This window comes from Anopheles ziemanni, chromosome 3 (genome assembly GCF_943734765.1).
Source record: "Anopheles ziemanni chromosome 3, idAnoZiCoDA_A2_x.2, whole genome shotgun sequence".
Lineage (NCBI taxonomy): Eukaryota > Metazoa > Arthropoda > Insecta > Diptera > Culicidae > Anopheles > Anopheles ziemanni.
The window spans coordinates 84,110,151-84,130,254 of record NC_080706.1 but is presented as its reverse complement, the minus strand read 5'-3'; the positions used below and the strand labels follow the sequence as shown (position 1 = coordinate 84,130,254).

Here is a 20,104-nt window from a genome sequence, read left to right as displayed (position 1 = left end):
GCATAAGTACAATCCAAACACTGCAATCCCCTCCCAAGCCGCTTCCGGTAGGTTTTTGCATTGGAAAACATTATGGCATTACTGCGAGACCGCTCCCGTCGACGTCGATGGCCCATTTCAGTTTATCATTCTGCGCTGCACAGGAAAATTGTTTTATGACTTTTTATTACCTGCTTACGTGTTGTCATTTTGGAATAATTAGCACCAATCGTGGAGGATGGCGCCGTTTCCGGTGGGGAGGATAAACTGCCCTTCCCGGAATTCTGTCACAATGCTTTTATTTCATTCCAGCCTTCCCTGGCGCTACCGATTATGCATGTGCGGGATGTATATTACGATAGTGATGAAGCGCTATAATTAGTAGTTTTAAAATTAACTCCCGAACAACATCCTGTAAAGTGAAATAAATGATCAGAGCTCGCCAATTGTTCCCCTGAAGCCTATGATGCTCCATTTTGCTACTGCTACACATGAATGCCGTCTATTGAGTATAACTCTTTTGTTTCTCAAAAGTTTCATTCTGTTGTTCAAGTTTTGGTTGTGCCCCGAGATGAACATACTGTAAAAAAAATGAAACGCTAATAGGTAATTTGTTAAACGTTCATTAATAATGTCATTTAACCAATGATGTCAATTAACTTGTCGTTTGATTATGAAAAGCGCATGAGCTAAGCAGCAAATTCCGTAAGAACGATGTTAAGTTTTTTGAACAAAGCACATAACTTAAGGAACATTAAAAACATCTGTCAAATTAAAAAAATAGTAAAACAATAAGAAACTCATATAGGAATTTCTAAACGAAACGAAATAACAATCTTCAAACGAAAAAAAAAAACAAATTAAAAAGTTCAAATAAAAAAACGCAGATAAGAGTCCAGCCATAGCTGCCTTGTGCAGCATCTATAAAATTTAAAAAAATACCAAAATTAAATCTGACCAAAATACATGAAAATAACAGAAGAAACACTTACTGTTGTAGAAAATATGTCATTAAAAGGAACTTAAAACTTTTCTGCATACTTCTCTAACATCTGTGGTGATTCCAGTTGATGTGAACTTTTTTGCTTTTATTAAATTGTTGTATTGAGTTTAAGTATGACTTTAAAGGCAAAACGATGGACACCAAGAGCAAATTGTGCAGAGATAATGAACTCTCATTTGGCAGAAGCCGTTGCATTTAGGCCTGAGGCCATTCTCTCGGTTATCTTTCAACGCCGCGAATACTTTGGCCGCGGAGTATCTCCCATCGGATTATCTCGACCACTGCCTAAGACAATCAGTCTTCCTAAGTTATTAGCCCTCCAGTTTGACCGCTGCGGTGCGAGCACACGCAGACCGCAAACATTATACGCAATTGATAAACTGTCCACCGCCTGTCCGAACGAACGCAGACGAGTCAGCGGACAGTCATTTAGTCGAACATTTAGCTTCACTACATAAATCATGAAATGACGAGAAAATTCAATTATCCCTCCGCCACCCCTAGAGCCACCGTAACGACCACCGCAGCTCTTAAGAACCGTCAGTGCTTCACACCCCCTTGGAACAGTGGTCAGAGACGGGACGAAGGTTCGCAGGGAAACGAGTGATCTAATGCTGGAACGAGAGAGGGGCAAAGTGAAAGCGAGGAGGAACACATCCAAAAACAAAACAACTCAATTTATCGTAAATAATTGATGATTTATTCGCTTACTCTTTGTCGAATCGGGTGGAAAAGGGCTGATGGGGCGTGGAAAAGCGGTCGTCTTGTGGAGCATTCCACTTGGCCGAATCTACCAGCCTGCGGGAAGTTTGTCCTATGCTTTCCCAGCCTACCGTCCCGATGAACCAGATCGATCCGGGACCGCTGATGGTGTTTCCCGACGGCTACCGGCTGCCACCATCGAGCGGTGCGTTTGGCGTGGATGATTTAACAATAAATTGAAATTAATTTATCTCAATAAGACATTCCCTGGCGTTGGACAGCTTCCGCATGGGGACACTTAGCACCGATGCGTGCGCTCCATCGTTTCCTACTTCGACACATTTCCGACAGCTTTTGTAGAAACATGTTCATCTGAAAATCATAGTAAATTTTCCGGTTGTTAGAAGCGTGTTATTTAGTAACATTTCAAATTCAAATTCCTACTAAAAAGTTTTAAAAGAGCTGGAAAAATGTGTTTTGCCTAATAAGAAGAATATTGAAAGAGGAAAACACGCTGTATGAAAGTAGATTTGAAGACAAGAAAGCAGAACAAATACTGTGTAATGCTTATTACGAACGCGATAATAACCTCCAGCAAAAATGTAGATGCAAGTTCAGATCAATATTACTTATAAATCATACGAAAAAACACAACTGAGCCATGTTTTTATACGCAATTACGCTTACATGTTATGTAATACAGCACTCCTTTTCACGTAGATGAACGAGCCGGATGAAGCGAATCCGACTTGCCACTATTACCATAATGCTTATCGTTCTCATCAGCGTTTATGATTTCTACACGCCGTCGATGCTGCCTGTTTAAACTTAAATATTTTATTCAAACGCACCACAAACAACCTTCAACACCAACGAATCCTTGGCCTTCATCTTCTTCCACATTTGCTACCAATGCACACGTACAGGTTTTGCTTTTGCCAGAAGACTGGAAAAGCGGAAGTTTTCCTTCCTTTTCTGGGTATCCCTTTCTGTCCTTAGGTTCAGTGTTTAGTTTCCTAATATGAAAAGAGATGGCACAAAGTCAAAATTCTCTTGTACACATCACGACTAACAGAATGAGTTTCGTTTCCACACCGTCCCTCTCTATCTATGGATGGGTAGCAGTTAAATGAGCATCTCTTGTTATTTCTATTACACTTTTTCACAACGCTGCTTCACTACATCCCCTCGTGCAACCGCAGGATTCAGGCCAAGACCGAAGTGTTCCCGAACCTTCCGGAAAGTAATGAGTACCCACCCGTGCCAAAGTAATCACGGTCTAGGTTACTTTCTTTGTCTATCGAGACGCGGCTGACAAAGGCGAGTAGCAAATCTGTATGCAAATGGAAGCAATAATCATAAAAAAATTACTTAACAAAACGCTCCAAAGGCATCCACAAGTCGGAACTGTGTCTTGTTTTCACTCGGTGTTGGATCAACATGGCAAGGAAAAACGCACGGTCATGATAAATTTAAGCCAAATTAAACAAGTAATGTCGAATTGAAAGCACGGAACACGACACGACTACCGGACATGGCGGGCTGCTTGCAAACTATATTAGAAAAAGTAAAAACTTTCCCGAGCGTTACCGTCTAAAAATCAACCGGCACAAAAACATCCACCTTCCATTGAGTTTAAGAGGTGAGCATGCATAATTTAGCATGATGTTTCAATATTTAAGGTGTGCGATAGACACGATCGTTTTATGTCTGCCAAGTTGCTTCCTACATGAGCTTCTAACGTTTAAACAATGCCAAGACAACACGACACCATTTAACACAGTCAAAACTTCTCGATCGTGAAGTAACCATTTCAAAGACAAAAAAACCAAACAAATTCGTATATGTTAGATAGCGAAGAGTTTTCCCTCATTGTATTCAATGTAATAAGAAGAAATAATATGAATTCTTTTTTTAAATTTTCTCACATTAAAAACTCTGTGTATTCAATTTTTAAATTTTAAATAAATAATTATTTTTTATTTTAAACATTTTTAAATAATGCCCATAATATTTTAATCTGGCACTTGGTACGTTTATCATACGGTACGTCGTACATACGTTTATGTTAACCTTTTTGTTTGATCGTGTAATTTTAATTTCAAGTTCCATATTTCCCTCTAACAAATCGCATCGGGAAACACTTGTTCATGGATCATGTAAACCGAATGTTTTAAGAACCGGATCTCATTACCTTCCGTCCTAACAAGCAACACCATTGACGGTCGTTACTCAAAGCACCCTGCTATTATCACTTGTAACTCACTAACCGCTCCCTCTCTCCATCGGATTCCGCACGTGACTGCAAAATGGAAGATAAATTGTCCAGTAAAATGAAAAAAGTAACATTTTCTTCATTGTTTCCACGCTGATCGCACGGAGTGAAGGAAACAACTGTTTCCCCGAGCACAGTCCACCTACAGCCAGTCATAAAATCGCCCACCAAGAGCGAATGGTACGAAAGTAGATAAATTAAAATTGTAGAACACTTCGCTAACCATTGTAAGGGGGCTGCTCTGGCCAAGCAAAAGTATCTCTTTTGGTGCTAGACTCAAAGTTTTCCAGATTAGCATCTTGTCGGCCAGCAAGCCAGAACAAAATTCATCCAGGTTTGAATATTCTCTTCGATCCATCCACCGCTGGGTGGCCATCGCAAGCAGCAGGAACCAAGATTAGTGTTGGTGGCCAAGTGGAAAACACTCCCAAGCAGAGGCTATACTTTTTAACTTGCTCGGTCAGGACGGGATTCGCTGAAGCGCCGAGCGAACTGTAACCGGTGGCAGTTATTCACGAACTACAATCATCCGCCGTTCAAGAAAGGCGCGGAGTGCGAAAAGAGAGTACAGCGCGTAAATTTTATCTACGGCCGCAATTTATTCGCATAATTTCTACTCACTTTAACGACGCGGCCCCCGGTTGGCCGAATTGACTGGATAAGTTATAGCGATCGAGGTGGCAAAGGAAGAAGATTGGAACTAAAACGACAATCATGCGAAAGAAATGTCCAACTTTACAACTAGGACCGATGTAATCCAACATGAACCAAACGCCGGGTCGAACGAGGTGCTGAAATTTATTGCCCCGAAAACGAGATTAAGTTAGCGATGGAATGCTTCCCTGCACGCTTCGGTCGTTTTTAGAAGATAATGAGGATTTATTTCGAGCGAACATTCAATGCTGGCATTAATTGATCGAAATAATTTCGTATAATTTTTGCATGACCTTAAGCTCCGGAACATAACATCATTCAAAAAAAGAAAAGCAGGTGCGAAAATGTGCAAGGTGTTACGAAACTCATTAGCCTGTGTATTTGACGTGCCATGTTTAAAAAATTAAATCATCAAATAATTGTTGATCAAAACATGATTTATTATTGAATTTTTCGTTTATTGGTTTGCGTATAAACATTTTAAATCATCTCATACATGGAAGCACGGCAACCCTTGGAATTTAGTTACAGGGTTTCCTCAACATCGGTGAAAACAGAGAGCGAAGGATACCGTTTAAAGAGCCAAAAACCATGGGAATATTTTTTACAGTATGTTTTAATTGTTTTTACCTATCATGAGCGGCTTGAGATGTTTGTGTAACACACAAAATTTCGCATATTTCACTTACTAAATAAGTAATTGAGGCGTTGGATGAACAGATGAGGAGCACTTTCAGCAATACTCGGTATGTTATTCTATGACACTATCCACGAGGTCATGTGACACAACTGAAACCCTGTGATCCAGAACTTCCTGTTACCAATTTCGTGTAAGAGATTCTTGTGACGATCTCTTACTTATTGCAATAATGTTTTTGAACACTTTTCAAACTAACCGTCAAAATAATGGCGGCGAATTGGAGAGCTTCTATTATTTTTCTCAGATTAACATTGGATTTATACAATTGTATTAGTTCCCTATCGATCATTTAATTATCATTTAATTGGATTACCCATGGCCATGCCTTAGTCAAACCTTTGATCTACGTAAATTATTAAAAACTATTATCAAATTATTAAAAATAATAATTAGTTATTGAAAATATATTGCTATAAATGGTACAACACATGTAACAGTTTACTCTCCTTCATCACCTGACACTAGAGATCGGGAAGATGAATCGGTTAACTATTACAACTAGATCGTCAAAGAAAACGGACACAAATAAAGCAGGAACCACCAGACTACACATTATTATAGATAACAAATCGATTAAAAACATTTTACACTACCAGAATTTCTCGTAAAAAATATTATTTTTAACTTCTTTTACCTTTTTTTTCTTTAGTTATTCTTTTTTAAACAAAATAATCTCACACAATTGCATTTATACTTCTACTATTATATTTCCCTGATCATCATTCTCGAGTAAGCCAATCCTTGTCTATTATTTTTGTAATGGTACCAACAAATGGCGTGCGTATCATCCTTATTCATATATTTTCCATTCAAGTGAGCATGATGACAGCTTTTATACCACCAAGCTCCTTCATACGATACGGCACAATTTGATCCAATGTCATCGTTATCACGGTCTTTCGTTGAAAACTTCATACCAGCATGGTACGTAAGAGAATCTCCCGCAGTTCCATCGTAGGCTCCGAGCTTCTTCAAAGGGTATTGTTCCATTTCGCTGCCGATCTCGAATTTCGTATAGTGAGCATACCTATAGTTCCCATCAAAGTCTTTGATCTCAACCATGAGCTCATAGGTGCTCTGCGAAGTCAGCTGATGGAGCCACTCCAATCCGATCCAGAACTCCTGATACACATTTCCAAACCCATTCCGGTACTCTGTCCAGTTTCGGTAAAAGTCCAGCGATCCATCGAAGCGATACTGTATCACTAGCCAACCTCCTCCGAAACTGTTCTGCTCACAAAACGCTTTTAAGAGTTCCTTGTTACCGCCCACTTTAATGGAATAAACTCCGGATTCTTTTACTGGCACATCCATACAAGACTGAAATGATCTCTTGCTGTTATAACCTTGCAATGCCAGCAATGATTGTACATTTTTAGACACACCGTCCTTTGGTGCAATCTGTTCTATTTCCTTCCGCATCTGTTCGTGGCTAGCACATGCACTTTGCTGGGCGAGGATCTTCCATGAGTCGGTCTGCAGAGCTGTAAGGTTCGTTCCAATCGCCTGTTCAAGCCGGTGAAGTGATCCCAGCATATTGCTGAGCACTTTTTCGAACTGAACTTGCTTCTCAGCTAACTCCTCATCGCGCTCCTTTATTCCGAGCTCCATTTCAAGCAGTTTGTATTGAAGGAAGTCCAACTTTGTACTCAACATTTCGTAACAATACCCTGCGATCGGTTGATTCGCATTATGGCCAGTGGTAGAGTTTCCTCGTACATTAGACAGGTACAAACAAATCGCGAAACACAAACGCAAAACGACTGTAAGCATGTTTGAATCACTAGAAATATCCGCAACACTCTACCAACTGCAAGACATTGCTCAAGAAACTTATAATGAGCTATTTGTCGTCGCTTTTATACTACCCATGATGTAAAACCATATAAAGTAATGGACGAGATAAGACTATAGCAATCAATTTTTGAGGTAGCCGTAGAGGCTCGCGTGTTTGTTTTGGCTAGGGGAAGCTGATGACATCAGTTAATGTGTATGCGTGCATATTGCATGAATTGCCAATGTTCGTGTATGATAACATTAAAATGAATTACAAACAAAAAATTACCACCAGCTCTACAGCTCATCACAACATTGATAACAGTTATCTCTTAGAGTAGACTGATTCCCTTAAACCAAAACATGCTTTTGTTGTATGAAGATTGCTATAAATGTTTACAAATAATACTAGACAAGTAGCAAATTGAAAAGACATTTCTTCATTGAAATATGTAGCATGCTACTAATGGACTGTTTTATTTATTTAATAAATTTCATTTTCACAGTATCATTAAATTTATTTAAAATCATTTTTCATTATACATCTTGCATATCATTTTAGATTCGACGAAACAAAACAAACTTTCATTACATCAATCATACACATTTCTGTGTTTTTTGCTAGTACAACATTCTTGTCTCATTAAAACGCCATTCAAGTGAAGCCTTCTTAACAATATCAACCTACTTCATTCGCTGTCTTCTGACAAAGTTTTATTCACTACGACTGATCTTGCGGATCATCATTCTCGAGTAAGCCAATCCTTGATGGGAATTTTTGTAGTAGTACCATGATATCGATTTCGGGTCATCTTTGTTCAAGTATCTTCCATTAAAGTGTGAATAATGACACTCGTTGTACCACCAAGCTCCTTCATATGTTACGGCACAATTTGAAGTAGATTTATCGTTATCTCGTTCTTTCGTTGAAAATTTCATACCGGCATGGTACGTAAGAGAATCTCCCGCTGTGCCACTGTACGTTCCTAGTTTCTTCAAAGGATATTGTTCCGTTTCACTGCCGATCTCGAACTCCGTGTAGTGAGCATACCTATAGTTCCCATCAAAGTCTTTGATCTCAACCATGAGCTCATAGGTGCTCTGCGAAGTCAGCTGATGGAGCCACTCCAATCCGATCCAGAACTCCTGATACACATTTCCAAACCCATTCCGGTACTCTGTCCAGTTTCGGTAAAAGTCCAGCGATCCATCGAAGCGATACTGTATCACTAGCCAACCTCCTCCGAAACTGTTCTGCTCACAAAACGCTTTTAAGAGTTCCTTTTTATCGCCTACTTTAATGGAATAAACTCCGGACTCTTTTACAGGTGCATCCATACAAGACTGAAATGGTCCCTTGCTGTAATAACCTTGCAATGCCAGCAATGATTGTACATGTTTAGACACACCGTCCTTTGGTGCAATCTGTTCTATTTCCTTCCGCATCTGTTCGTGGCTAGCACATGCACTTTGCTGGGCGAGGATCTTCCATGAGTCGGTCTGCAGAGCTGTAAGGTTCGTTCCAACCGCCTGTTCAAGCCGGTGAAGTGATCCCAGCATATTGCTGAGCACTTTTTCGAACTGAACTTGCTTCTCAGCTAACTCCTCATCGCGCTCCTTTATTCCGAGCTCCATTTCAAGCAGTTTGTATTGAAGGAAGTCCATCTTCGCACTTAACGTTTCGTAGCCATAACCTGCGATCGGCTGATCCGCAATATTGCTAGCAGTAGAATTTGCTCGAACGGTAGACAAGCACATACAAATCACGAAACACCAACGCAAAAGTACCGAAGACATTTTTGAATAAAAGAAGCGACCACTATACGCGACCCACGCTACACAATGGTCAAGAAACTTGTTATGCTAAACTTACAAATTGGTCCCGCTTATATACGCCAGGAAACCAAAAAACCGGTTTCTTGGAGCACAAAGAAGTCAATTCTTAGTCAATGTCTTAAAGAGTTGTCTGGCTGTGAAGCCCTAAGAGGTGTTTTTCATGTGCAGAGGTGATTACAAATGATAAATTGACGATTGAAATTATAAGGCGAGATTTGCTATCAAGAAATTGGTCGTTTTGTAACGTAAAAAACTATATTCATTCAATTAAATTCTTATTTTTACCAAACAATTTTAAACAAATTACTTTGATCTTCTCGTAGAAAGGAAACGTAACCTAAATCCGTAATTTGTTACGGATGTGTGTAGCTGTCAGAGCGTCTTCTCTTATGCATCGAAAGCAAATCCAACAGTGTGGCTAATTATGCCTCATTAGCATACAGTTATCTCTCAGAATAGACTAACGCTAGCATCTAATACACATGAGAGAATAAAACTTGGCACACAAAAACATCTTCCAGCTAATTAGAGAAGTTTTTCAGAATTCCAAACCAGATCGAACTTTAAACGTCGTCAGCTGTGCTGTGTTGAATCATTACGACAATCTTTGAAATATAACCCTTTGATACCGTAAATAATAACTGGGACTGTCGTTTGTCCATCGTAAGCAGCCAAAATGCGCCTAGAGCAATAGAAACTATAACGAGTAACCAGTGGCTGTGATTAAAAGATAGTATACTTGCCTGAGAGCGGAGATAGTGGAGTAATTTCCATCAAAATTCCCCCATTCAGCTCTCAATGTGATTAACGGCGCATGTAAAAAATCATCACCAAGCGATCAGAATGAAATCAAAATACAATAAAACACAAACCGAGTGAAGCATGCGACTCGATTTATCAACAATGTTCCACTTCGCACTGGTTGGAATCGCGTCAGTGGCACAAAACTGGCTGCAAATCTTTTGATGCACCGTCTGCTTCCACAAGGCCATCGCTTGTCATGCGACTTGTTATCTCTGCCATTTCCTCGGAAAAGAACGCAGCAAAAATGTTTCGCACTGGCTCGATTTCGTTTTTTTAGTTATTCTTGCCTGCTTTCTCCGACGACACTTTGAAGCTCCACCGTCCACGAGCAAAGAACAGCTTCCTCTGCTGTCACCAGTGATTTTGACATCTCGGATACCGATACGGCACGATACACGACATCGAACAGTTTCCCATTCCCAAGCGATACCGTTGATTCTGGTTGTTCCGTTAAGAAATCGCTTCTCGCTTCGCTCCACGTGGGCGAACTGTTCGCCGGAAACGATACATTCACGCAACGCACACTGTCGAGGTTCGGTGCAGTATGCGCACGATATATGCGATAACAAAAAATACCACGAGAAGCAACTAGCGAACGCTACCTCTTCAACATTTCCCATTGAGCAACACTGAAAGATCGTCCGTTCTGCGCCGGCAGGAGATAAACTGGAACCGATATCGGCCGGCAGCATCGCTGGAGCATCGTGTGTAGCGTGCACCGGCGATGACAGAGCGTGTGTGGGCCGTAGCTGCAAACGGCCCGCCGTTCGTTCGACTAGAAGACGTGCGCTTAATCCCACACCCAGACGGTGCACTTCAATCTGCAATCGTTCCCTTGTCCAGGCGATCGCACCGAACGCTGACACTTGTCAACACGCTTATCGGCGTCTCGCAATCTTTCCACCTCCCTCTACGGCAGCTAGCGAGTGCGGCCTTGAAGAGGTTCTCGTCAAATGGAAGGGGAGCTGGGGATCGACAGCCCCCAAAGAATAACTAAGAAGGGGATTCAATGTCGTATCTTAATCCCACTAGCAGCTTTCGGTTAAGTTTTATTTTTTCAATTTCATCTTCTAATTCCTTTACGTCTACTTAAGAAAAGAGGGTTGCCGATAGTTTGTACAAATTTGTCAACCATTAGAGCAAAATCGTTACAAATCGAGGTTAAGAAAATACACTAAGGTATTTTTAAAAAAAGTCATTCAATTATTGAACTAAACACTTCTACACTCCGCGTGATTCAATCATAAAATAAAAATTAAATAAATTAAATAAAAAATTTAATATTTTTTTATACTTCATATAGACAGTTATGCTCCTACACTTTAAAAAATTCACTAGAGTTATGATTGAAACATTTATAATTGAAGATTGACGAAAAACTGCACTCCGCGTGGATTAAATCATAAACTTTACATAATAAAGTAATACAAATTGAAAGAATAAAAGTTTAAGAACCACAGTAAGTTTAAAAAAAATCAATGTAAGTCATAATAAATACGATTTTCAAATGTACTATAAACTTGGTTTGTACTATCAAACTCTAGGGCGTCATAAGCCTAGGAGAGTATGGAACAAAATCACTGATATTTGGTCCAATATTTTAAGCAATGATATTTCTCCAGTGAGGTTCAAAACACATCAAAAGATCAAAAAGATGCGAAACAGTTCAACAAAATGATTGGTAGCTTACAGGACAAAACAAAGGCCAAAATACATCATTGAAATAGCTTTGCATGCAATCCTGGGTGGATTATAATTTTCGCTTTGATCATACCGCTAAGCTGCAGTTTGCGAAAATAACAGAAAGCCACATTTTTCAACTCATCCTAACACCGTTTTCAATTATATTTCAGTCGTAAGTATCGGCTTACCACATGTCATAAGAACGAGTTCCGTTTGATGATGATGATGAAGGTGTGGACGCTCTCAAGCTTGCTCTCGGCTTGAAGATGATGAGAAGTATATACCCATGCATCACTTATTCATTACTCACTTGCCAAGCGAGCGCACGTGGGCGCCCTTGTTGGCGTTCTGCGGGTTCAAATGTTCACACCGTCGCAAAACCTTCTCTCCTCAACGGCGACATCCCTTCTTTAGGAAGATTTCGCTGCAAATTAAATGACTGCTTCAATGCGCCCGCCAACACCTTCTGCACGCCGAGCTTATGGTTGGCTTAAGACGCCCGCAACCAGCCGGCCAGCTTCTTTCGGGCGGCCTCGGTCGAATTGGAGAACCCTTTCATTAAGGATTTCCGTTTCCCATTTTCGGTGCTTGACTACTGATTACACTCTCCAGCCCGAGGGCGCCACACGGGTCAAGTGAGCCATTTGGTTAGTGGGGCCTAGACGGTAGACGAGAGAAAGGGATAGAGATTTAATTCCAAGGCATGCATCTTCACCACCCTTCGGTTCGCCCGAACCGGACATCGTTGCTCTTCGTTAATCCGACTTTCCCTCGGAGCGCCCAAGAGATCCTTTACCCGAGAGCTTTACGAAGGGTATAAAGAAAATATAGCCCATCCAACCCGCAAACCACCGCATAGGAGTGGGTGGAAATGGTCGAAAAGGAAAGATAATTTTCTCTTTAAGATTTCTATTATTTTCCGAAAACCCTCTCCTTAATCGACTCTCTAGAGCCTACCGACCGGCTTGGCGGCTTAAAGAAACAACATCCCCCAGGCGAAGGAAAGTGGCCCACGCGCTTACGACCAAAATATCGCCCAACCCTGGAGCATATGGTTAGTGTGGATAGTGTTAGTTACGTCTGTCCACCCCAAGCTTCCCCATACTATGGCCGAACATGCTGCGGACACGACAGGAATTTAATCCGATTTGGTTCGATTCCAATCGTATCAAAAGCCCTGGAATGGGTGAAAATTTCCCAATCCTCGAACCTCGTAAAAGAAAAGATTCCTCGTAGTTTTCATCGGAGGAGTTGAAACAATAAGGAAGGGACGATGAAATGTGCACAATTTAATTTACTCGGTTACATGGAACACACAACCGGACAATGGAGAGTAATGAGAGTTCATTGGGAGTTAATTATTTTGGCGAAAGAATAAATCTGCAAAGTCTGGTGTATTTTAACTTACTTCTCTAAAAAAGCCATTTAGTATAGTCGAATTTTTTTTTTTTTACTGTGAACGAGCAAACTTCTTTTTCAATGCGAGAGAAATCACGTTCACACGAGCTGTCATCGCTACTTTTTATACAGTCTAACCCTTTTTCCTAAATATTCAAATATTCGGTGTTCTGGAAAAATAGTTCTTATTAGGAAACTTGAGGCTTAAACAATTTAAACAACCATTATATTCCATATACACTACATATATTATGCAACAAACATTATATTCCATTTATAACTTTAAACACCAGCTTCAGTTGACTTGTAACGGTAATAAATGGTTCATGTTTCCATCACCGTCAGTTCTCACCATCATTTACGAACACGACAAAAAGGAATACACCTTGTAGACCGCAAAGCATCGAGAGCGATATTACATTGTCCAATCAAACAAGCATTTCGCCAATCTCTGCTACCTGCGGCAGCCACTTAAATGAAGTATCTACCTAGAGCGTTTGCCAGCAAAGAACAGATGCACAGAGCATAATGACGCTGTACCACCCGAGATGATGATAGGTCGAATTTATGCTGATGTCTGAAACAGATGTCTGCGATACATGTTACTAGAACATGTCCAGATTCTAGCATGCATTGCATTATAATATGCTTCATAACTTCCTCCAGACTAACATCTTCAATGCGTAAAACGCTTCAATATGTAAAAATTAAAAAAAATCAATAAAGTATGAAAGTCCCTTATTACTTTATTTTATTCACATTTTCTTACTATTTCACAACGACAATTAACGATTACGATTGGGTATTTGCAAAAAAACACAGAGCTTTTGTTCAAACTTGGAAGCAAAAACAAAACCGTGACTCTCATAGAACAGATCGGAGAAAATTATGTTCTGTATATTGTTTTAATATTTTCTATGCAACGTACATTATTATTTGTTTAAATTTTGCGAATCATCAATTTTGAAAATGCCCACCCTTGGATGTTTGTTCGACCTTTTGACCAGAACATTGATTTGCTATCGTCTGTGTTCTTGTATTTTCCATTCAAGTTTGAATCACTGCCACTGCTATACCACCAGGCACCTTCGTATTGAACAGCAGTATTTGATCCAGATTCATTATTTCGGTCTTTCGTAGTAAATTTCTTCCCAGCATGCCGGATCAAAGCGTCGGATGCCGTACCACTGTAAGTTCCTAATTTCTTCAGAGGATATTGCTCCGATTCGCTCCCGATCTGAAATTCATCATAATGAGCATATCTATAACTACCATTGAAAGCCTTCAGTTCAACCAACAGCTCGTACGACCCTTGCGATGTAAGTTGATACAATCTCTCCAATCCGATCCAAAACTCCTTGCTGGTATTTCCAAAGCCTTGTTGATATTCTGTCCAGTTCCGGTAGAAGTCCAGGGATCCATCATAGCGGTACTGAATAACCAGCCATCCGCCACCAAAAGTATTTTGTTCACAAAACGCTTCAAATGTGAATGAATTTCCACTCAATTGGATCCAATAGACTCCAGAAACATTTGCAGGAGCTTCTTTACACGATTTAAACGATCCTCGCAGACGAGAGGGCACTGATGAATAGGTGGAATTGACGCTGAAAGCTCGAGTTGACAGCATAGAGTAGGAACCAATAGATAAGTTTAATTTTTGGGTCAACTGTGAGATTTCCATCCGCATCTTTTCATGATTGGCACACGCTATTTGTTGAGCAAGGATCTTCCGGGAGTGGGCCTGGAGTGCGGTTAGGTTGTGTCCAGCATCCTGATCGTGGCGAGTGATGGCCCACTGAATGTTTTCGATCGAGCCTTCAAATTTGGTAAATTTCTCGGCAAACTCTTCATCGCGTTCCTTCTGCCCCAGCTCCATTTCGTGTAGCTTGTATTGCAGGTAGTCCAGCTTGGCCATCATCACTTCGAATCCGTACCCAGCGATCGAGTTGTCGGTAGAATTTGATTCAGAAGAACAAGAGACACTTCCAAGGAATGTCCAGAATAGCACAAAATGATAACAAACGACTCTTATGTTGGAACACATGTTTGAGAAGGATTTTTCGCGCCGACACGACACTCAACACTAAACTCGTCCTCTTGGATCGCCTTCATTTTGAGCCGCTTGATGGAGCGTTTTTATATGGAACAATGCTGGGGTTGGCAACGTCTGTTGTTCAGTTGTGTGTTCCAGATGTTGTGAAATTGAAACTAAATGAAATTTTAATCGTTAATAACAAATTTACAGATAATATTTTTCGTTATGCTATTAGTAATGCATTATTACTTTTGAACGTAATATATGTCCTTCTGAATTAAAAGATTATAGTTGGCTATTTTATATTAATGAACCTGTATCATAGCTGATTTCATACATTTTTTTACTTTTGAAATTAATTTCAATTCCTCCGAACCACATTTATTAATTTTTGAAATCAATTTAGCGCTTTAGTAAGTTGTTCACCCCTGCATTGTCGTCCGAAACCGTTTGCGGATGCGAGAAACGATAACGATACTGGCATCCGCGCAGCTGGGCTTGTTTTGGTCGCCATGAAGTAAAAATAACTTAAGAGAACCTGATAAACAAATTTCTAGCAGCAGTGCTGGTTCATGTTGATACATAAGAAGAACAATTTGGTAAACAAACTGCATTACTTGAAGAAAATGAACTGAAAGAAGAAGAACACATTTAACAAGTAAGGTATCGCAAGCAAAACTTTGCTGGCAATGGCTTTTCAATCTATGATTGTTTGTTGTTATGTTGACATGTGTGGGAAATTAAAGTCAAGTATGTTGCCTACATTCTGGCGGATATCATTGGCATAGAAAAAAGGATTAACGAAAAGGATTAATGAAAAGGGAAATAGGAACTAAGTCAAATGAATTATAAGGTAACGCGAATGAACTATATTTGACAGATTAATAAACAGTAGCAAACTGGAGCTCAAAGTGTAAGGTTTAATTGCACAGCACGAAGACCATCCGAAAATTCATACATTTGGTCCTTCGAACCGGATTTTTCGTGTTGAGTGAAAGTTTTACTCAGTAATTGTTTTACGAACAATTATCTCGGTTTACGTCTACGACGTACGCAGTGTCTTACGGACAATTGTTTTCTTCGACGTTCACGACGTCAAGACCGCGAAGCAAGTGTTAGGAGAACATTCGACGAGTTCCTCGTCAATTGTGAACACTGATTTGCACAACGAGTGCAACGCAAAGGATTTGCACAACGAGTGCAACGCAAGGGATTTGCACAACGGGTGCAACGCAAACAACAGTGCAGTGAGAAAGAGTGCACACAATACGAAGTTAGTGAGAGTCGCCTACGCATCTCACCGCATCTCGATAGTGCTGCATCATCTAACCGCCATCACGTTTTGCGCGCCATCAAAGTTTGAGAGAGTTCGCGCGCATTTGATCTTCCAGCGCGTCACCGGTTAACCCTTGGGGGACAGCGAAAAAAGGCCACAGTGAAAACAAAAAACTTTTAAGAGAAATGGAGAAAAAACTCAAAGCGGCTCAGCATAAAAAGAAGGTTGCGTTGGAGAATATCAAATCGCTTGAAAGATTTGTGACCACGTTCTCCAAGGATGAAGTGGGTCAGCTTCCAGGTGCATTGGAGAGGCTTCAGCAGCAAAAGGAGGATTTCTTCGCAGCGATGGCGAAATTAGAAGAACTCGATGATAGCAGTGAAGCGTTGGAATCGTGTATCAGCGATAGGATTGACATGGAGGAGCGTTGCCAACGTTTGAAGGCATTCTTGCGGACGAATCTTCCGAAGGAGACACCAGATTCTTCGATGCTGGCAAACTCAACAATGGCATTTGGACGGCCAACTGCAACCAATCTTCGGCTTCCAAAAATCGAATTGCCTACGTTTGACGGTGACTCTACAAAATGGCTCTCGTTTCGCGACCGTTTTGTATCGATGATCGATGATTCGGCAGAATTGTCATCGATTGCTAAACTGCAGTATCTACTGTCATCTTTAAAGGGCGACGCTGCATTACCCTTCGAGCACACACCGTTAACAAACGAAAACTACGCGGTCACTTGGAAGGCGCTGTTGAAAAGATACGACAATACACGTAGCCTTATTCGTGAGTATTGGCGGAAACTTCATTTTCTTCCGGTGGTAAAATCAGAGAGCGTCGAAGATCTAACTAATTTAGTGGATGAATTCACACGGCATTTGAATGGTTTGGCCAAGCTGAAAGAACCTGTGGAGGCATGGGATACTCCTTTGTCCAACATGCTGCTGATGAAGTTCGACAGCGAGACCATTCTTGCGTGGGAGAAGCATTCCGTCCACTTCGAGCGGGACAAATATCAGGAACTGATGAAATTTGTCGAAGATCGGATCCAGATCCTCAAATCCACTAAAAGCCTTACCATTGTAGAGGATTCGACGATTAAGGTGGCCGGAAACGCACGGCAAAATACCTCACGGAGAGCCATTACAAACACCGCAGCCATTCACAAATCCTCGGGGCAACCACGGTGTTTATTGGAGTGCGCTGAAAATCACTCGCTACGCATGTGTCCAATATTCAACGGCAAGGATGTGCAGCAGCGACGCGACATCGTGGCAAAGAAGCGCTGTTGCTGGAATTGCCTAAGCAATACGCATCTAGCGAAGGACTGCAAGTCGGATCGATCCTGTCGCACGTGTGGGGAGCGTCATCATTCACTGCTACACATTTCTTCGACGATATCGATGGGAGTGAACTCGGAAGACGAAACGGTGTTCCTTGAGACGGCGGTGCTACATCTCGTCGATGACTACGGAACAAGGCACGAGGCGAGAGCGCTTCTCGATTCCGGATCGATGTCTAACTTCATCTCGGAAGCGTTCGCTCGGAAATTAATGGCCTCTCGGTCTAAGGTCAACGTTTCCATCTCTGGCATCGGTATGGCGTCGCAGTTGGTGAACGGGTCGATTGTGGCAACCGTCCAGTCGAAGATACAACCATTCGCGACTCAAATGGAATTCCTGATCCTGAATAACCCATCGGCGGACATCCCAACGACTCCCACTGACGTGTCTTCCTGGAGGATGCCGGTAGATGCAGTTTTGGCGGATCCATCGTTCTACATCCCAGGCAGAATTGACATCGTCATCGGGGGAGATGCGTTCTGGGAGATTCATTCCGGAAGGAAACGGTCGCTTGGCAAGGGACGTCCGTGGCTGGTCGAGACTCCCTTCGGTTGGGTCGTCGCGGGTAACACTGCCCAAGCTGCAAAGGAGGCTCCACGAATTTGCCATGTGGCTACGTCAAACACCCCACTGGAAGTGATCCTGAACCGGTTCTGGGAATGCGAAACTCTTCCCAACGAAGCAACGTTTTCGGCCGAGGAGGACCTCTGCGAGAAACATTACGTTTCTACGACGACTCGGGACGCTGCGGGAAGGTATGTGGTTAGTTTACCGTTTAACTCGAATGCCAATACAATTTTAGGAGCTTCCAAGGAGATCGCCGATCGCCGGTGGGCGGGAATGGAACGTCGGCTGAATTCCAACCCGCAAATGAAAGAGGCATACATCAAGTTTATGAAGGACTACGAGCGTTTGGGGCACATGAAGAAACTTAGCGAACCCGTTGATGATTCAGTTCCGCATTACTATCTGCCGCATCATGCAGTAGTAAAGGAGACCAGTACGACCACTAAGGTTAGGGTTGTCTTTGATGCATCCTGCAAGACAACTTCCGGGTTTTCACTAAACGACACTTTGCTCATCGGTCCGGTAGTACAGCAAGATCTGCTTTCGATTGTCATGCGTTTTCGGGCTCATGCGATAGCAATTACTGCAGACGTGGAGAAAATGTATCGTCAATTCCTTCATCACGCCCAAGACAAGAATTTTCTTCGCATTCGGTACAGAGAAAATTCCGCAGAACCCATAAGCACCTACGAACTACAAACGGTTACCTACGGCACGGCATCGGCACCATTCTTAGCTACACGAACTCTGAAGCAGATTGCAAACGATCATGGGGAGCAATATCCACGCGCAGTTAGCCCTGTCCTGTACGATTTCTACGTGGATGACCTACTAACCGGTGCTGACGATCAAACAGATGCAATCGAAATAGTGAGCCAAGTTACAGAAATGCTGCAGTCAGCTGGTTTATCGCTAAAAAAGTGGGCATCGAACATACCTGAAGTGCTCTCTCGCATTCCACCAGAAGACGTAGCGATCTTACCAACATACGAATTACGAGACGCGCAATGTGTATCCACTCTCGGGCTTGTATGGGAGCCAGCCCTCGACTTGCTTCGGTTCCGGATCGATCTTCCATCTACAGCACCAATATGGACACGAAGGATAACAATGTCTTACATTGCAAAGATATTTGATCCACTCGGATTGTTGGGACCAGCCATAACAGTAGCCAAGCTATTCATGCAACAGCTTTGGTTGCTAAAGCAAGACGGGAAAGCTTGGGACTGGGACGTTGAGCTGCCATCACAGGTCCAAAAGGAATGGCACAAGTTTTATTCTACATTACATCTTCTTCGGGAAGTACGCATCCCGCGTTACATATCAAGCCGGGAACCCACGAGCATACAACTACACATCTTTGCAGATGCATCCCAAGCTGCATTTGGAGCATGCTGCTACCTTCGAACTGTAAATCGAGACGGGATTTCTGTTCAACTCGTGGCAGCCAAATCCAAAATCGTTCCATTAGATAACCCGCATTCTATCGCTAGATTGGAACTATGTGCGGCTCGACTGGCAACACACTTATACCGGAAGGTCAGCCAATCCTTAAACATTACTATACAATCCACGGTATGCTGGACCGATTCCATGACCGTGATACATTGGTTGAATTCCTCACCTCGACGTTGGAAACCATATGTGGCAAATAGGGTGGCTCTCATACAGAAGGAGTCCAGCATTACGTGCTGGAAGCATGTTCCGGGCACAGATAATCCTGCAGATGACATCTCGCGCGGTCTTCATGCAGATAAACTATTGGAATGCGATCGGTGGTTCCATGGCCCGCACTGGTTGTCTTACAACGAAGAAAGCTGGCCTGTGCACAACCCATCTACAGAGGAAGGAGATTGTGTATCGGAGGAAAGAGCAGTGACGCCACGTGTGGTTGCTGTATCAACGACGGCAGATTTCAGCAACAAACTCTTTGCATCATTCTCGGCATACCATCGCCTTCGCAGATCTATGGCGTTTTGTCTGCGTTTTATTCATTGCCTGACAGGACGCGGCGCATTCAGAACCACGGAAGACGGAAATTCACCGGAACAGCTGTCACTGGTTGAG

The 20,104-nt window shown here is 41.9% G+C and overlaps 4 protein-coding genes across 4 annotated transcripts; 1 reads left to right on the top strand and 3 right to left on the bottom strand.

Moving 5' to 3' along the window:
* Window positions 1-6,015: 6,015 nt before the first annotated feature.
* LOC131285664 (ficolin-3-like) lies at window positions 6,016-7,086 on the bottom strand. The gene has a single exon (XM_058314521.1). The coding sequence runs from the start codon at window positions 7,084-7,086 to the stop codon at window positions 6,016-6,018; it is 1,071 nt and encodes a 356-aa protein (XP_058170504.1).
* A 717-nt stretch (window positions 7,087-7,803) lies between these two features.
* On the bottom strand, window positions 7,804-8,886 carry LOC131285663 (ficolin-2-like). The gene has a single exon (XM_058314520.1). It carries the CDS (start codon window positions 8,884-8,886, stop codon window positions 7,804-7,806), a length of 1,083 nt encoding a protein of 360 aa, XP_058170503.1.
* Window positions 8,887-13,750: 4,864 nt separating this feature from the next.
* On the bottom strand, window positions 13,751-14,728 carry LOC131285662 (fibrinogen-like protein A). Its single transcript, XM_058314519.1, has one exon. It carries the CDS (start codon window positions 14,726-14,728, stop codon window positions 13,751-13,753), a length of 978 nt encoding a protein of 325 aa, XP_058170502.1.
* A 1,581-nt stretch (window positions 14,729-16,309) lies between these two features.
* Window positions 16,310-19,692, top strand: LOC131285660 (uncharacterized). The gene is made up of 2 exons (XM_058314518.1): window positions 16,310-19,339; window positions 19,531-19,692. Exons 1-2 carry the CDS (start codon window positions 16,310-16,312, stop codon window positions 19,690-19,692), a joined length of 3,192 nt encoding a protein of 1,063 aa, XP_058170501.1.
* The last annotated feature ends 412 nt before the right edge of the window (window positions 19,693-20,104 follow it).